This window comes from Salmo trutta, chromosome 29 (genome assembly GCF_901001165.1).
Source record: "Salmo trutta chromosome 29, fSalTru1.1, whole genome shotgun sequence".
Classification (NCBI taxonomy): Eukaryota; Metazoa; Chordata; class Actinopteri; order Salmoniformes; family Salmonidae; genus Salmo; species Salmo trutta.
This window is the reverse complement of record NC_042985.1, coordinates 43,832,058-43,847,837: the sequence shown is the minus strand read 5'-3', so window position 1 is coordinate 43,847,837 and position 15,780 is coordinate 43,832,058. Positions and strand designations below refer to the sequence as shown.

Here is a 15,780-nt window from a genome sequence, read left to right as displayed (position 1 = left end):
TTAGCTGTATTTCTGGTTTTTGTGACGCCTCTCCATGCTAGGAAAATGGCTGTGTGGCTTTTTTTGTTTAGGTGGTGTCCTAACATAATCTAATGTTTTGTTTTCACTGTAAAGCCTTTTTGAAATCGGACAATGTGGTTGCATTAAGGAGAAGTGTATCTTTAAAATGGTGTAAAATAGTCGTATGTTTGAGAAATTTGAATTATGAGATTTTGGTCGTTTTGAATTTGCCGCCCTGCTATTTCACTGGCTGTTGGGAGTGTGTCCCGCAGGTGGGACGGTCACGTCCCACATAGCCAAGAGAGGTTAAATAAATATTTATCCTTTCTGTGTGGCTCGGTAGCGAATAAAGCGAACATCTGCTATACAGTATGTAAGTTAGCTATCTAGCAAACATTGCGTTAACAGCTTATTTTAGTAAGGCTGCACACTACGTTTTTGTAGCATGCTAGCTAATAATACATCGTTTTTGATAACTTTAAACATATATTTACTTACTTGAATAGGTTTTCCTACAGCCTCCATTCTTTGTCCTTAGACAAACTAAATAATGGTCAATCTTTCTGGTGGTAGCAAAACGCAGCTTGCCATGTGGACGATTGGAGGACTTTCAACAGACTGAGTTTGGTCTTCCAACATGGCTCTTGGTGCGGTTGCAAACCTTCTATTGCCCTCAGAACAGCCTGGCACCTACTACCATACCCCGTTCAAAGGCACTTAAATCTTTTGTGTTGCCCATTCACCCTCTAAATGGCACACATACACAATCCATATCTCAATTGTTTCAAGGCTTAAAAATCCTTCATTAACCTGTCTCCTCCCCTTCATCTACACTGATTTAAGTGGATTTAACAAGTGATACTGATAAGGGATTATAGCTTTCACTTGGATTCACCTGGTCCGTCTATGTCATGGAAAGAGCAATGTTCTTAATGTTTTGTATACTCAGTTTTGTTTACTCTGTGATCCCCTTAGTCTCCATGCAAAGACTCAAAGTAATCACCCTTCTATTCCTTTACATAGGGTAGGGTACTGCGGTAATAGAACGTTTAGGCTATGAGGGAAGAACCGCAGGCGCGGGGGGTATATGAGAAGACGTCATTAGGGAGACTTGCCCCATGGGCCCTGGTCAAAAGTAGTGCACTATATAGGCCCGCAGAGCCTGCTGCCTAGGATCAGCTCCAAAAGAGCCAGAGGCTGTCACACAGTACATCTTTAATCTTTGTTTGCCCTACCAGCTAAACATTGCCACCAGGTTAACAGACAGTATTTGTTTAGTGACTTGGTTTTAGTGCTTTCTTGTCGAATCTGTCTTGTCTGAAGGTCACTATGTGCAGTTCACACCAATGAGGTAACAGTAGAAGCCCTTTATCTCAAAGGGTTAGTATAATACCACATTGAAGGGTCAATTTCTCTGCTGGCAATTAAGATTTACTAGATTAAGATTACTAGATTATTAATGTATGTTTTCTCAATAATAATTGTGACTGTGCACGTGACCTTGTATATGAAAGAACTATGTTTTTGAACAAAGAGCTGCTGGCAAAGGTGGGGGGCATCATGAAACAAAGCATCATTGTAAAGCATTGATTCCTACAGGAAAACAAACACAGAGGAGTTAAAGAGAGAGTGACATAGTTGGAGGACATTGTGAAATATGATGATTGCCCTGCATGTATTTGGTCTCTATGTAATTCCCACTATGAGAGGAACTCTTTGACTTAGTTTTTTCACTGTGTGCCTGCCTGGAGTGATGCATGAATTATGAATCAAAACAACTGAGCTAGTGAGTGAGATGGCTTCATTCAAGACTAATAATCCTCAATGCCGCCCAGGCACTAAGGCATTCTTTTCATGAAGCCGTTTAAAAACTATTGAGGACATAACAAGGGACTTGTTTTATGTGGTCCATGTTGCAGTGGCAGTTCAGAGTAGAAAGACCCGAACCCCTCACGTAATTTTCTCTTTTTGTTAACACGTAGAGCGATAATGGGACTACTGCAGCACAAAGGGCCTCTGATTGCAGCGCCCACATACTGCAGGCTCCAGCTCTGTGGTGGCAGAACTGGGTCCTCACTGTTGGGCTAGAACAGAAGCACTGCTCCATTCCCTTTGATTATTTTCTACATAAAAATACATTGTCATCATCACACATACAGTATCAGCACATAGTCACATAGCTCGTCTATATTCTTGAGTCTAGTTATTTTTGGCCACATACAGTGCATATCGTAAGTATTCAACCCCCTTGGATTTCTCCACAGTTTATTGTGGAGATTAAAATGAATTTAATTGCCATTTTTTTGTCAACGATCTATACAAAATACTCATGGTGAGGACCTGCCTTACAACAGGCCTACAAGCCCTCAATCCAGCCTCTCTCAGCCTATGGCGGACAGTCTAAGCACTGATGGAGGGATTGTGCGTTCCTGGTGTAACTCGGGCAGTTGTTGTTGCCATCCTGTACCTGTCCCGCAGGTGTGATGTTCGGATGTACCGATCCTGTGCAGGTGTTGTTACACGTGGTCTGCCACTGCGAGGACGATCAGCTGTCCGTCCTGTCTCCCTGTAGCACTGTCTTAGGCGTCTCACAGTACGGACATTGCAATTTATTGCCCTGGCCGTCTCCTTGCAGCATGGCTAAGGCACATTCACGCAGATGAGCAGGGACCCTGGGCATCTTTCTTTTGGTGTTTGTCAGAGTCAGTAGAAAGGCCTCTTTAGTGTCCTAAGTTTTCATAACTGTGACCTTAATTGCCTACCGTCTGTAAGAATGTTCATTAACTGTTTATGGTTCATTGAACAAGCATGGGAAACAGTGTTTAAACCTTTTACAATGAAGATCTGTGAATTTATTTGGATTTTTACGAGTTACGTTTGAAAGACAGGGTCCTGAAAAATGGACGTTTCTTTTTTTGCTGAGTTTATGTGTATTAAAATAGTCAAAAGTTTAGTATTTCATACCATATTCCTAGCACGCAATGATTACATCAAGTTTGTGACTCTACAAACTTATTGGATGCCTTTTCTGTTTGTTTTGGTTGTTTCAGATTATTTTCTGCCCAAATAGAATTGAATGGTAAATCATTTGTCATTTTGGAGTCCCTTTTATTGTAAATAAGAATATAATATGTTTCTAAACACTTCTACATTCATCTGGATGCTACCTTGATTACAGATAAGTCATAAATGAATCGTGAATATTTATGAGTCAGAAAGTTACAGACAGACACATATCTGTAATTTCTAAACAGTTTTCCCAATGTGGATGAAAATACCTTCAAATTAAAGCAGACAAATGGTACATTAACCTTATAGTCATTGTATCAGTCCCAAAAAATATTAATTGTGCCAACAATCAAGGAGGGCACTGTATATCTTGATTAGATAAGTATCCACCCCCCTAAGTCAATACATATTAGAAACATCTTTGGCAGCGATTACAGCCATGAATCTTTTTAGGTAAGTCTCTTAGGGGGGGAATTTCAACCCGAGTTAAGCATGCATAAATGGAATGTTGTTCCCTTTTTATGCACTTTTCTCTCTACCCGTATTCTTAGCTTGAACTTAAGCATTTAAAATCGCATGCTATTCACCTGCTATTAGTTTGGGGTGGAGATTAAAGAAATGAAGGTGTGGTGGAGGTGTGTCTACTGGTCCACCGTATTCTGACCTTGACTTAAATCCCTCATAATTCCACCAATTTTACATGCGATGAAACAATGAATAAGGTCGAGCAACCTGTCGGTTCCAAGTGGAACAACATCTACATTATTTTTTTCGATAGAAATAAACATATCCATTGTAGCGGTTTCAGGGGTTGTGTGGTGGATGGACGGTATGTGCCTGTGAGGTTTCTGTGTTTTCTGGCTGCCAGGACCACGGACAGCAATGGGAAGTATTCCCCAGAGGCAAGACCAGCGACAGCTCAGGGGAAACTTCCAGACTGCAGCAGAACAGCCACACCTGTCTCCAGTTGTAATTAGAGACTAAACTGCAGACAGGTGAAACCACTCAGGGCCTCTACTTAACCGTGCCCTGGGTTTGCTTTCTTTGTTTTTCCTTTGACCCCGGCAGGTGAAGGAGGCTATTGGAGAGACTGAGCATATGGTGGAGAAGGAGGTTGAACTGAACTGAACTGAACTGAACTGAACTGAACTGAACTGAACTGAACTGAACTGAACTGAACTGAACTGAACTGAACTGAACTGAACTGAACTGAACTGAACTGAACTGAACTGAACTGAAGATTACAGCATGGAGTGAATGCCAAAGACCAAGAGTGGAGGACCTTCCACTGGTGACGACATATTTACTTTGTTTGTTTGATTTGTGTATACCAGGAACACTGCCAGTACCTGATAAAGAATAAACTGTTAACCCTTCACGTGAACTGGTGGTCTGTGTTTGAATGTGTAAATCCTGCCTTACCAAGATCATGGTGCTGAAACCACCACACCATTCACTGTAATTTAGAAGGATGAGTTAGTGTAGCATCTTGAGCAGGAGCTAGTGGGGGGGTTAGTGAGGGCTAGCCGGATAGCTAGATTGACATGTGGACAGTCTAGGAGCAGAGGCTACTTCATCCTCCAAGAGGTTCTGTTGAATGAAGCTGCAAACAAGCTCAGGTGACGAGAGGTCAAGTTATGCTAGGCGGATTCACCTCTCAAGTTTTAGTTTCCTAGCAATCCTTTTCCTTTCCGTTGTTGCTGCCTCCTATAGTATTTGAGCTGCTTTGGCGTAGGCATCAATCTGAAGGCATTGTGCATGCAATTTTTCCTCCTCCATTTGTCTTTAAATTTCCTCAACTTTATCCCTATTTTGTTTCTCCTCCAGAATACTAGTTTGTAGGTCTCTCGGGGAGGCACGACTGCAAGTGGAGTGTCCTGTGACTGAGGCATGCTCTGTGAAGTTTAAGTCCTTGTCACAATTGAATTTTTACTCTTTGTAGTGCGGCTTCATTCAGTATGGGATGCTGTTAGACGCTGACTTCCTATCCCATAGAGCCAGGGGGTGCATATGCCTCTTAAGAGGCACCACCTGCTGTTGGAGTCCCCCATGTGCTAGGTGAGACAAGCTTCCAGGAGGAATGGGGTCATCTTGGCGTACTGGTGTACCTGTCCAACCATGTCCATGGTACTTTGGAGCACATCATTGGGGTCCGAACTCCTGATCTCCATAGGTACTCTGTGATTGCTCGCTCTATCTGTCTCGAAGGGCCATTTAAAATAGATTTGCGGTTGAAATAGAGCCACACAATCACATGCAGGAGCCAGGAGTTTTAGAGGAACCATTGTTTTATTTTCAACCAAATTTTCAGCCATGGTTCCTAAAAGGGACAAAAAGTCCAGTAAATTATATTTTATCAACAATATTTAAACCAATAAGCAATTAATATTCAAGCAATGAATTTATAGACATTGTGATAAACATGCATAAATAATATTACAAGAGGGTTCTGACGAAATTCCTAAACAAACAAACAAATGCAAGTTATATGTCAAAGAAAAAGTGTATCACCACAACGAAATTGTCTTTAGATAAATCAACTACATGAAAGGATAATTGCTTATAAATCGAAACCATTAACATCCTGAGACAACTTTAAGAAATATAAAGACATATTAGAGCCTCTAAATACAGGCTACAAGGCATAACCAGGCCGACTTCAAACGCTGACATAAAAGTACTAAAGTCACCGGTGCATTAACAGCTACCCGGTGAATGCAAACCATGCAGGACAAATCAGCGTACAAGTACAAATAAAAAATCAACGCATGTGCTTTTAAATGGAGCTGAGGCTGCGCCCTTATGAATACTGAGACACTTTATGAATACTGACCTAGAGCCCACTTAAGATGTAACTGGGCCCGTGCCTTCAGAAGGTCCTAGTCATTAATGGTGCAACCCTAATACCTCCTACTTAGCCCTCCCCCTCGTTTTTGAGTGTCCCTCGGTGGGGGAGTGGCAATCGAAAACGGAGCAACTAGTGGTAGAGAAATAAGGCCTGGGGCAGTGGTTCCCAAACGGGGATCGCAACCCCATGTGGAGTCACCTGATATGAAACTGGGGTCGTGAGAGAATTAGCAAAATCCTGAAAACAACTAAAAATATACAAAAATATATATATAATATCGTCTTTGTGTCTCAAATCATTGAAATGGGTTAACCTTAAAAATCGAAATAAAATTGATGTGTGGGGAGGCAGAGAGACAGAAACTCACATCAATATCTTTGTCAGATAACACTGTTAAACGAATAATTTATGCTATTGCTAACAATCAAGAGGAAACTGACTGAATGACTAAAAAACTCGCTATAAAAATTCGCTATACATGTCGGGGGATGCTATTCCCGAGGACAAATTGTTCTGTCTCACGATTCCCAAGCATTAAACGGCACAGGGGATGTTCAGTGTGTTGTGTGGCTATATTGACAAAAAACAGATTCCATGGGATCGAATGGTGGGCTTTTGCACCTATGTTGGGACGGCATGCAGGCCTCTGCACTCTAGTTATGAATGTGTCTCCCTCTGCCATATGGACGCATTGTATGATACACTGAGAAAAACTGCCTGCAAAAGAGCTGAGCACAGAACTCTGAGATAAAGTATACTGCAGCAGGTAACTTTGATTGCAAATCCACTGCCCGCACACCTGCTCGCAAAACTATGTGGAAATTTAGGATCAGAGCATGACAATGTTCTATTTCACGCTTACCAAGATGCAAGCCGAGGCTTGATGGTTATCGAGGGGGAATGTTGGAAAGATTTTTCGCATTAAAGAGAGGAACTGTTGTCATTCACAAATGATGGATGCAAAAAAACTGATTTGCTTAACTTTCTGTGTAATGACAAGAAAATGTGTCTCCTTGCCTATGTAACAGAGATATTTGGGAAACTGAATGAACTGAATGCAAGCATACAGGGGAAATACAAAAACATTCTACAAATGAGAGACCGAATTAGTGGATTCAAAGGAAATAATTGTTATTGGAGAGAATCTTTTAAAAGTGAACCATGCCCCTTTCCCTCGTCTGTGCATGTTTCTGACAGCATCAGTAACTGCCCCACACAAGTGATGACTGCTCACCTCCAATGCTTGGAAGAGCACTTTGGGACCTGTTTTCCAATCCATTTGACTGTGATCATGGCTCAGTTGACATGCCGGTAAGTGACACCGAACAGCTGATCGATCTGTCATGTGACCAAATGCTGCAGACAACGCATTTACGGGTCACTACGGAGGAGTTTTGGTTCCTGATTCAAAGGAAATACCCTGCTGTCTCCATCTGAGCATTAAAACTCATGGTAACCTTTGCCAGCTCATATCTGTGTAAAGCTGGATTCAGTGCTCTCGTCTGCATTAAAACCAAATATCGATAAAATATGGATGTGACAGCAGAGATGAAGTATGTACTGTCGACCATGCCCCCTGATTTTGAGAAGCTAGTACGCGACATGCATCAAGCACACCCGTCTCATTAGTGGTGGTGAGATAAGGGAAATTATGTCAGACTAATTTGAAATTGACTGTTATAGCCCCACATTAAAAGTATGTGATGGTGAGTTGAGTAAATCTGAAATACTGTTAGAATGTTTTTCAATTGACTGCCATAGCCCCAAATAAAAAAGTAACATTGGCTGATAATTATGTGATTTTCACATGGTTGGGGTCGTGAGAATATTCCTATATCAAAATAAGGTCGTAGGCCAAAAAAGTTTGGGAATCCCTGGCCTAGGGAATGGGACATCACTACATCACTCGCGCACATCAGAAACTTCCAACAGATACCACGCAATTCTTTGACAACGAGCCTTGTGTTTTTCACAATGCCTGTACTGGAGGCAGTAATATCTTTCCTTTATATTTCTCATGCAACAAATACATACTCACCATATGAGTAACAAATGAGAACAGCACAACAACAATGTGCCTGTAATGTACCCATCCTCTGGCTATGGTTCATGTGGAGTAGTAGCCTACGGAAGCAGGACTTTCACTCCATAGCAGTTTGACATGTAAAATAAAGTGGTGATCCTAACTGATCTAAGACCGGGAATCTTTACTACGATTAAACGTCAGGAATTGTGAAAAACTGAGTTTAAATGTATTTGGCTAAGGTGTATGTGTCACGTCCTGACCAGTAAAGGGGTTATTTGTTCTTATAGTTTGGTCAGGGCGTGGCAGGGGGTATTTGTTTTATGTGGTTCAGGGTGTGTTTGTGTATGTGTTCATGTAGAGGGGGTATTTGGTTTATATGGTTCGGGGTGGTTGTGTATGTAGAGGGGTATTTGATTTATTAGTCCAGGGTTTTGGTTATTGTTCTATGTTAGTTTATTTCTATGTTCAGTCTGGTCGTTTGTATTTCTATGTTTAGCTAATTGGTGTTGGGGCCTTCAGTTGGAGGCAGCTGTTTATTGTTGCCTCTGATTGAAGGTCCTATAAATAGGAATGTGTTTGTCATGGGATTTTGTGGGAGATTGTTTCTTGTATTGCCTACAAGACTGTTTTGTCGTCCGTTTTTCGTGTTTGTTTTGGTTTAATAAAAATGAGCATTCACATACCCGCTGCGCCTTGGTCCATCTATTACGACGACCGTGACAGTATGTAAACTTCCAACTTCAACTGTTTGAAGATAAATGTATAGCTAGTTGGCAAATGTTAGCTATTTAGCTTGCTTGTTAAATAGCTATTTTCGTAAATTAACTTTATTACCAAACAATATGGAGAATCATTTGTCTTTATATGAACTAACATATTCCTCTTAACTGTATTATTTTTTGTACATGATTCGTTATGTTATACTTACTTACATTTATTTACATCCTAATTTCTTTGTCAGCCATCTTCCTGAAGCAACTATAGAACCTTAGGTCGTAGAGCTTCATGGGTGTTTTGATAACCACTCGATAGGAAGTCTGCATCTCGATTCGCTTGGTTTGGAGGGCCAACTAGAGGGCTGAAATGGTACTACTACTCGATCAAAGTTGAATTGGAACACCACTCCGAGTCGATGCGGCTCGCAGGATCGCGCAACCAGAGGTGGAGGGCTAAGGGGGAGTATTGGGATTGAGCCATTGTTGACATCTGGGGTGTAAAAACCAGGAACCAAATGGAAGCAAACAGACGAAATGGGGAGGGACTAACATGTTTTCATTGCAAAACGTTTTCACAAATTTTCATTGCAAAACGTTTTCCTTTGCACTAATGAATACACCTTTATTGTGTCCGCAGTACTGAACCGGCTGATCACAGATCTGCACTCCTTCCTGGTGGTGCTGGACAGTGAGAACCTCAGCTACATCGCTCAGGCCCAAAAGAAGTCTATCTCAGAGCTGCTGTCCAAGCTGCAAGACACCCCTGGTAGGTCACTGTTGTTGTTACTTACTTACAGTGCCTAGTGAGCCTACACACCCCTTGCACAGTCTTCACATGTTGGTGCCTTAACATAACATTTAAAAGGAGATTCAATTAGATTTTTTTCCCCTGCAGATCTACACAACCTACTCCACATTTTCAAGTGAAAAATATCTTCCAAATTAGTTTTTAAAAAAAGAGAAGAAGTCTTGATTGCGTATGTCTTCACACCCCCAGAGAATACTTGGTGTAAGCACCTTTGGCAGCCATTACTACAGAACACCTGAAGGGACACAACAAAAAAAGCTCATTATTTAGCGTTCCCTCGTAAAATGCTTTGCGTTCCCTTGCAAAAAGTTTGTTAGCTAGTAACCTCGTCCACAGGCTATTGCGCACAACGTATTTGGGCGGAAGTCTCTGGGAACGAGATTAGCTAGCTAGCTAGCTAGCTAGCAACCTTCAAAACGAAGAGGACATTAAGGAACAGCCTTAGGTAAGTGTCCTTTTTGTCTTATAATTTCACATTTGGAAGGTGCATTGAAACAATTAGCTAGCATGATTATATAATTTCTAGCTCAGCCAACTATCTAGCTAGCAAGCTAACAATATGAATGATGCACTGACTAATAGCTATGGCTATTCTCAAGAACAAGCAAACCCTTATCTGAGGAGCAAGTCCGATTGATCGAGCATTCTATTCAATGCATTTTGAAGGAGCGCTGATTTAATCAAAAGTGCATTAACAGTGATTTGGAAGTACAATTACATTTAAAAAGGAGGCAAATAATTAGTACACATCTTTAAAAAAGGGTTCCAAATGGTTCTTCGGCTGTCCCCATAGGAGAACCCTTTTGGGTTCCATGTAGACCCCTCTGTGGAAAGGGTTCTTCTGTGGGGACAGCCGATTAACCATTTTAGGATCTAGATGGAGCCTTCTTTTCTAAGAGTGTAGGAAAACCTTTTGTCATCATTTTGATGTCGCCAGATTGACTTTAGATGCTGTGTAATGCTAGCTAGCTAGCTAAGATTGACGGAAGACCACTGGATTTTAGCTACCTAATGTTAGCCTTGCTAGCTATTTTTGACAAACTATGCTAGCTAATGACAACATTGCCATCTGTCTAAGGTAAATTTGATAACATGATAACAATGGCAAAGTTGTGTCCTACTAAACATTTGCCTACTTTAGAAATGTAATTTAGACTAAACCCCTGCTGTCCTTTTCCCTGGGCGCCGAAGATGTGGATGTCAATTAAGGCAGCCCTCCGTACCTCTGATTCAGAGGGGTTGGGTTAAATGTGGAACACACATTTCAGTTTAATACATTCAGTTGTAAAACTGACAACATATACCCGTTTCCTTTACCCCGAACAACAATATAAATGCAACATGCAACAACTTCAAAGATTTTACAGTTGAGACATTTGTGCTATTGTGTTGTGTGACAAAACTACACATTTTAGTGTTTTTTTTATTGTCCCCAGCACATGGTGCAACTGTGTAATGATCATGCTGTTTAATCAGATTCTTGATATGCCACACCTGTCAGGTGAAGGGATTATCTTGGCAAAGGAGAAATGCTCACTAACAGGGATAGAAACAAATGTGAGCACAACATTTGAGAGAAATAAGCTTTTTGTGCGTATGGACAATTTCTGGGATGTTTGATTTCATCTCATGTAACATGAGACGTTTATATTTGTGTTTAGTGTAAGTAGACCAGACGCAGCTGCTATCACATTGGTGTCTATGGGAGAGCCACCCCCTTCAATCGGCAATGGTAAACGGCCTGAGTGAACTAAAGTATCTTCATTTATCCACTATCTTTGGCTTTATGTAGTTATCCTGATACTCACATCTTACCTTTGCCCCAGCTCCCCTCTCCCTTTAACAAGCTTTTATTTGTCAAAAAGAAAAACAAGTGTTCAAAAGTCAAATTGTAAATACCACAACTAATGAAATAAAACATAATAAAAAAAAGTGTACAAGATAAACCAAGACATACAGTTGAAGTTTACATACACTTAGGTCGGAGTCATTAAAACTCGTTTTTCAACCACTCCACAAATTTCTTGTTAACAAACTATAGTTTTGGCAAGTCGGTTAGGACATCTACTTTGTGCATGACACAAGTAATTTTTCCAACAATTGTTTACAGACAGATTATTTCACTTATAATTCATTGTATTACAATTCCAGTGGGTCAGAAGTTTACATACACTAAAATGACTGTGCCTCTAAACAGCTTGGAAAATTCCAGAAAATGATGTCATGGCTTTAGAAGCTTTTGATAGGCTAATTGACATCATTTGAGGCAATTGGAGGTGTACCTGTGGATGTATTTCAAGGCCTACCTTCAAACTCTGTGCCTCTTTGCTTGACATCATGGGAAAATCAAAAGAAATCAGCCAAGACCTCAGAAAAACAATTGTAGACCTCCACAATTCTGGTTCATCCTTGGGAGCAATTTCCAAACGCCTGAAGGTACCAAGTTCATCTGTACAAACAATAGTACGCAAGTATAAACACCATGGGACCACGCAGCCGTCATACCTCTCAGGAAGGAGACGCATTCTGTCTCCTAGAGATGAACGTATTTTGGTGCGAAAAGTACAAATCAATCCCAGAACAACAGCAAAAGGACCTTGTGAAGATGCTGGAGGAAACAGGTACAAAAGTATCTGTATCCACAGTAAAACAAGTCCTATATCAACATAACCTGATAGACCGCTCAGCAAGGAAGAAGCCACGGCTCCAAAACCGCCATAAATAAGCCAGACTACGGTTTGCAACTGCACAAGCGGACAAAGATCGGACTTTTTGGAAAAATGTCCTCTGGTCTGATGAAACAAAAATAAAACTGTTTGGCCATAATGACCATCGTTATGTTTGGAGGAAAAAGGGAGAGGATTGCAAGGCGAAGAACACCATCCCAACCGTGAAGCACAGAGGTGGCAGCATCATGTTGTGGGGGTGCTTTGCTGCAGGAGGGGCTGGTGCACTTCACAAAATAGATGGCATCATGAGGAAAGAAATTTATGTGGATATATTGAAGCAACATCTCAAGACATCAGTCAGGAAGTTAAAGCTTGGTCGTAAATGGGTCTTCCAAATGGACAATGACCCCAAGCATACATCCAAAGTTGTGGCAAAATGGCTTAAGGACAACAAAGTCAATGTATTGGAGTGGCCATCACAAAGCCCTGACCTCAATCCCATAGAACATTTGTGTGCAGAACTCAAAAAGCGTGTCCGAGCAAGGAGGCCTACAAACCTGACTCAGTTACACTAGCTCTGTCAGGAGGAATGGGCCAAAATTCACCCAACTTATTGTGGGAAGCTTGTGTTAAGACTACCCAAAACGTTTGACCCAAGTTAAACAATTTAAAGGCAATGCTACCAAATACTAATTGAGGGTATGAAAAATTCTGACCCTCTGGGAATGTGATGAAAGAAATAAAAGCTGAAATAAATCTCTACTATAATTCTGAAATTTCACCTTCATAAAATAAAGTGGTGATCCTAACTGACCTAAGACAGGGAATTTTTACTAGGATTAAATGTCACGAATTGTGAAAACTGAGTTTAAATGTATTTGGCTAAGGTGTATGTAAACTTCCGACTTCAACTATATGTACCGCATCTTATACCATCTATTGCATCTTGACTATGACGCTCGGCCATCGGCCATCGCCCATCCATATATCTAAATAACATATTCTTATTCCATCCCTTTAGATTTGTGAGTATTAGGTAGTTGTTAGGGAAATTGTTAGATTAATTGTTAGATATTACTGCACTGTCAGAACTAGAAGCACAAGCATTTCGCTACACTCGCAATAACATCTGCTAACCATATGTACACTACTGTTCAAAAGTTTGGGGTCACTTAGAAATGTCCTTGTTTTTGAAAGAAAAGCAGATTTTGTTGATCAATGTGTAGACATTGTTAAATGACTATTGTAGCTGGAAACGGCAGATTTTCTTTTAATGGAATATCTACATAGGTGTACTGAGGCCCATTATCAGCAACCATCACTCCTGTGTTCCAATGGCACGTTGTATTAGCTAATCCAAGTTTATCATTTTAAAAGGCTAATTGATCATTAGAAATGTGTGTGTTCAATTACAGGCTCAAAATTGCCAGAAACAAATAACTTTCTTCTGGAACTCGTCAGTCTATTCTTGTTCTGAGAAATGAAGGCTATTCCATGCGAGAAATTGCCAAGAAACTGAAGATCTTGTACAACGCTGTGTACTACTCCCTTCACAGAACAGCACAAACTGGCTCTAACCAGAATAGAAAGAGGAGTGGGAGGCCCTGGTGCATAACTGAGCAAGAGGACTAGTGCATTAGACTGTCTAGTTTGAGAAACAGATGCCTCACAAGTCCTCAACTGGCAGCTTCATTAACCTCTTTGGGCTAGGGGCAGTATTTTGACGTCCGGATGAAAAGCATGCCCAAAGTAAACTGCCTGTTACTCAGGCCCAGAAACTAGGATGTGCATATAATTGGTAGATTTGGATAGAAAACACTCTAAATCTTCTAAAACTGTTAAAATAATGTCTGTGAGTATAACAGAACTGATATGGCAGGCGAAACCCCGAGGACAAACATCCAAAAAAATAATACTTTTCAGCCTACCACTGTTTTCAAAGGCTGTCATGTTTATTATGAGGCGAACTCCTCCCAGATTGCAGTTCCTAGGGATTCCACTAGATGTCAACAGTCTTTAGAAAGAGTTCCAGGCTGGTTTTTGGAAAAATGAGCTAGAATTTGTAGCTTTTCTAAGTGGCTCCCATTTTGGCTGTAGTGTTTTCATGCTTGTGGATGAGAGCGCGTTCTTTGTTGTTTATCTCCGGTAAAGACAATAACGATTCTCCGTCTTAAATTTTATCGTTTATTTACGTATTAGGGTAGCTGAGGTTTGATTATAAACGTTGTTTGACTTGTATGGAGAAGTTTATTGGTAACGTTTGGGATTCATGTTGTATGCATTTTGAAGGAGGGAAACCGGTGGATTATTGAATGAAGCGTGCCAGCTAAACTGAGTTTTTATGGATATAAAGAAGGACATTATCGAACAAAAGGACCATTTGATGTAGCTGGGACCTTTTGGAGTGCCAACAGAAGAAGATCTTCAAAGGTAAGGCTTTTATTATATCAACCTCTTGGCTTCTTTTTTTCAACTTTATCTATCCAGGTAGGCCAGTTGAGAACAAGTTCTCATTTACAACTGTGACCTGGCCAAGATAAAGCAAAGCAGTGTGACACAAACAACAACACAGAGTTACACATGGAATGAAGAAATGTACAGTCAATAACACAATAGGAAAAACAGTCTATATACAGTGTGCGCAAATGGCATGAGGAGGTAAGGCAATAAATAGGCCATAGTAATTACAATTTAGCAAATTTAAAAGAAATTGATATACAAAAGACAAATACAACATTTACACGGGAGAACAACAAACAACGTCTGCACTGTTTTTATGGTCCGTCCAGATCACGAAAGGAGGAGGTGCCCCCTCCAACCAGTGTCTACCACCCCTCAAGGGCCCACTTAACTGCCAAGAGCTCCCGGTAGCCTACATCGTAGTTGCATTCCACTGGTGAGAACCGCTTGGAGAGAAAAGCACATGGGTGCAGTTTCTTGTCCCCTTCATTCCACTGTGAAAGGACCACCCCTGCTCCGGTGTCCGAGGCATCCACCTCTACCACGAAGGGACGGGTATGTGAAACATCCCTTGAGCTCCCCGAATGCCCTGTCAGCCTCGGTGGTCCAGCAAAAACGGTTCTGGGACTTGCGAGTTAGGGCCATGAGATGCGCTGCCACCTCACCAAAGTTGAACAAGAGGCTGAAACGGGGTGTTCATTTGATGATGTCACAGCACCTGGATCAGAGCGCGATCCTCCTTGCTCCGCTCCTCTGCCCGACACTAACATCTGGGCCCAGTCGGTGACCGCCCTCACCTTTACGGGGTCCATTTGGATACCAGTGGTAGAGATAATGTGGCCCAGGATAGAAACTTGGGATACATGGAACTCACACTTCTCTATCTTGATGTATAGTTGACTCTGCAGGAGGCGTCTCGGGACTTGCAAGATGTGTTTCAGGATGTCGTTGAGGTAAAACAAAGACGAACCGATTCAACATATCCCTATGCATGACCAACGCTTGGAAGACCGCCAGTGAGTTCGATAATCCAAAAGGCATGACTAAATACGCAGTGGCCACTCGGGTTGTTAAAGGCAGAATTGCATTCATCTCTCTCCCTGAATCTCACCAGATTGTAAGCATTGCGGAGGTCCAGTTTGGTGAAGAATTGGGCCCCATGGGCCAACTCCATGGCGGCAGACATCAAGGGTAGGGGGTAATGATTCTTAATCGGAATCTTGTTCAGCCCTCTGTAATCAATA

At 41.3% G+C, this 15,780-nt stretch overlaps 1 protein-coding gene across 2 annotated transcripts in view; it reads left to right on the top strand.

Moving 5' to 3' along the window:
• The window catches only part of si:dkey-220o5.5 (actin filament-associated protein 1-like 2), a 99,115-nt gene that overhangs the window by 36,848 nt on the left and 46,487 nt on the right, over window positions 1–15,780 (top strand). For both annotated transcript variants that reach the window (XM_029722291.1, XM_029722292.1), the window contains exon 2: window positions 9,237–9,365. In XM_029722291.1, the coding sequence (XP_029578151.1) occupies window positions 9,237–9,365 (129 nt within the window). The remainder of the gene's footprint in view (window positions 1–9,236; window positions 9,366–15,780) is intronic.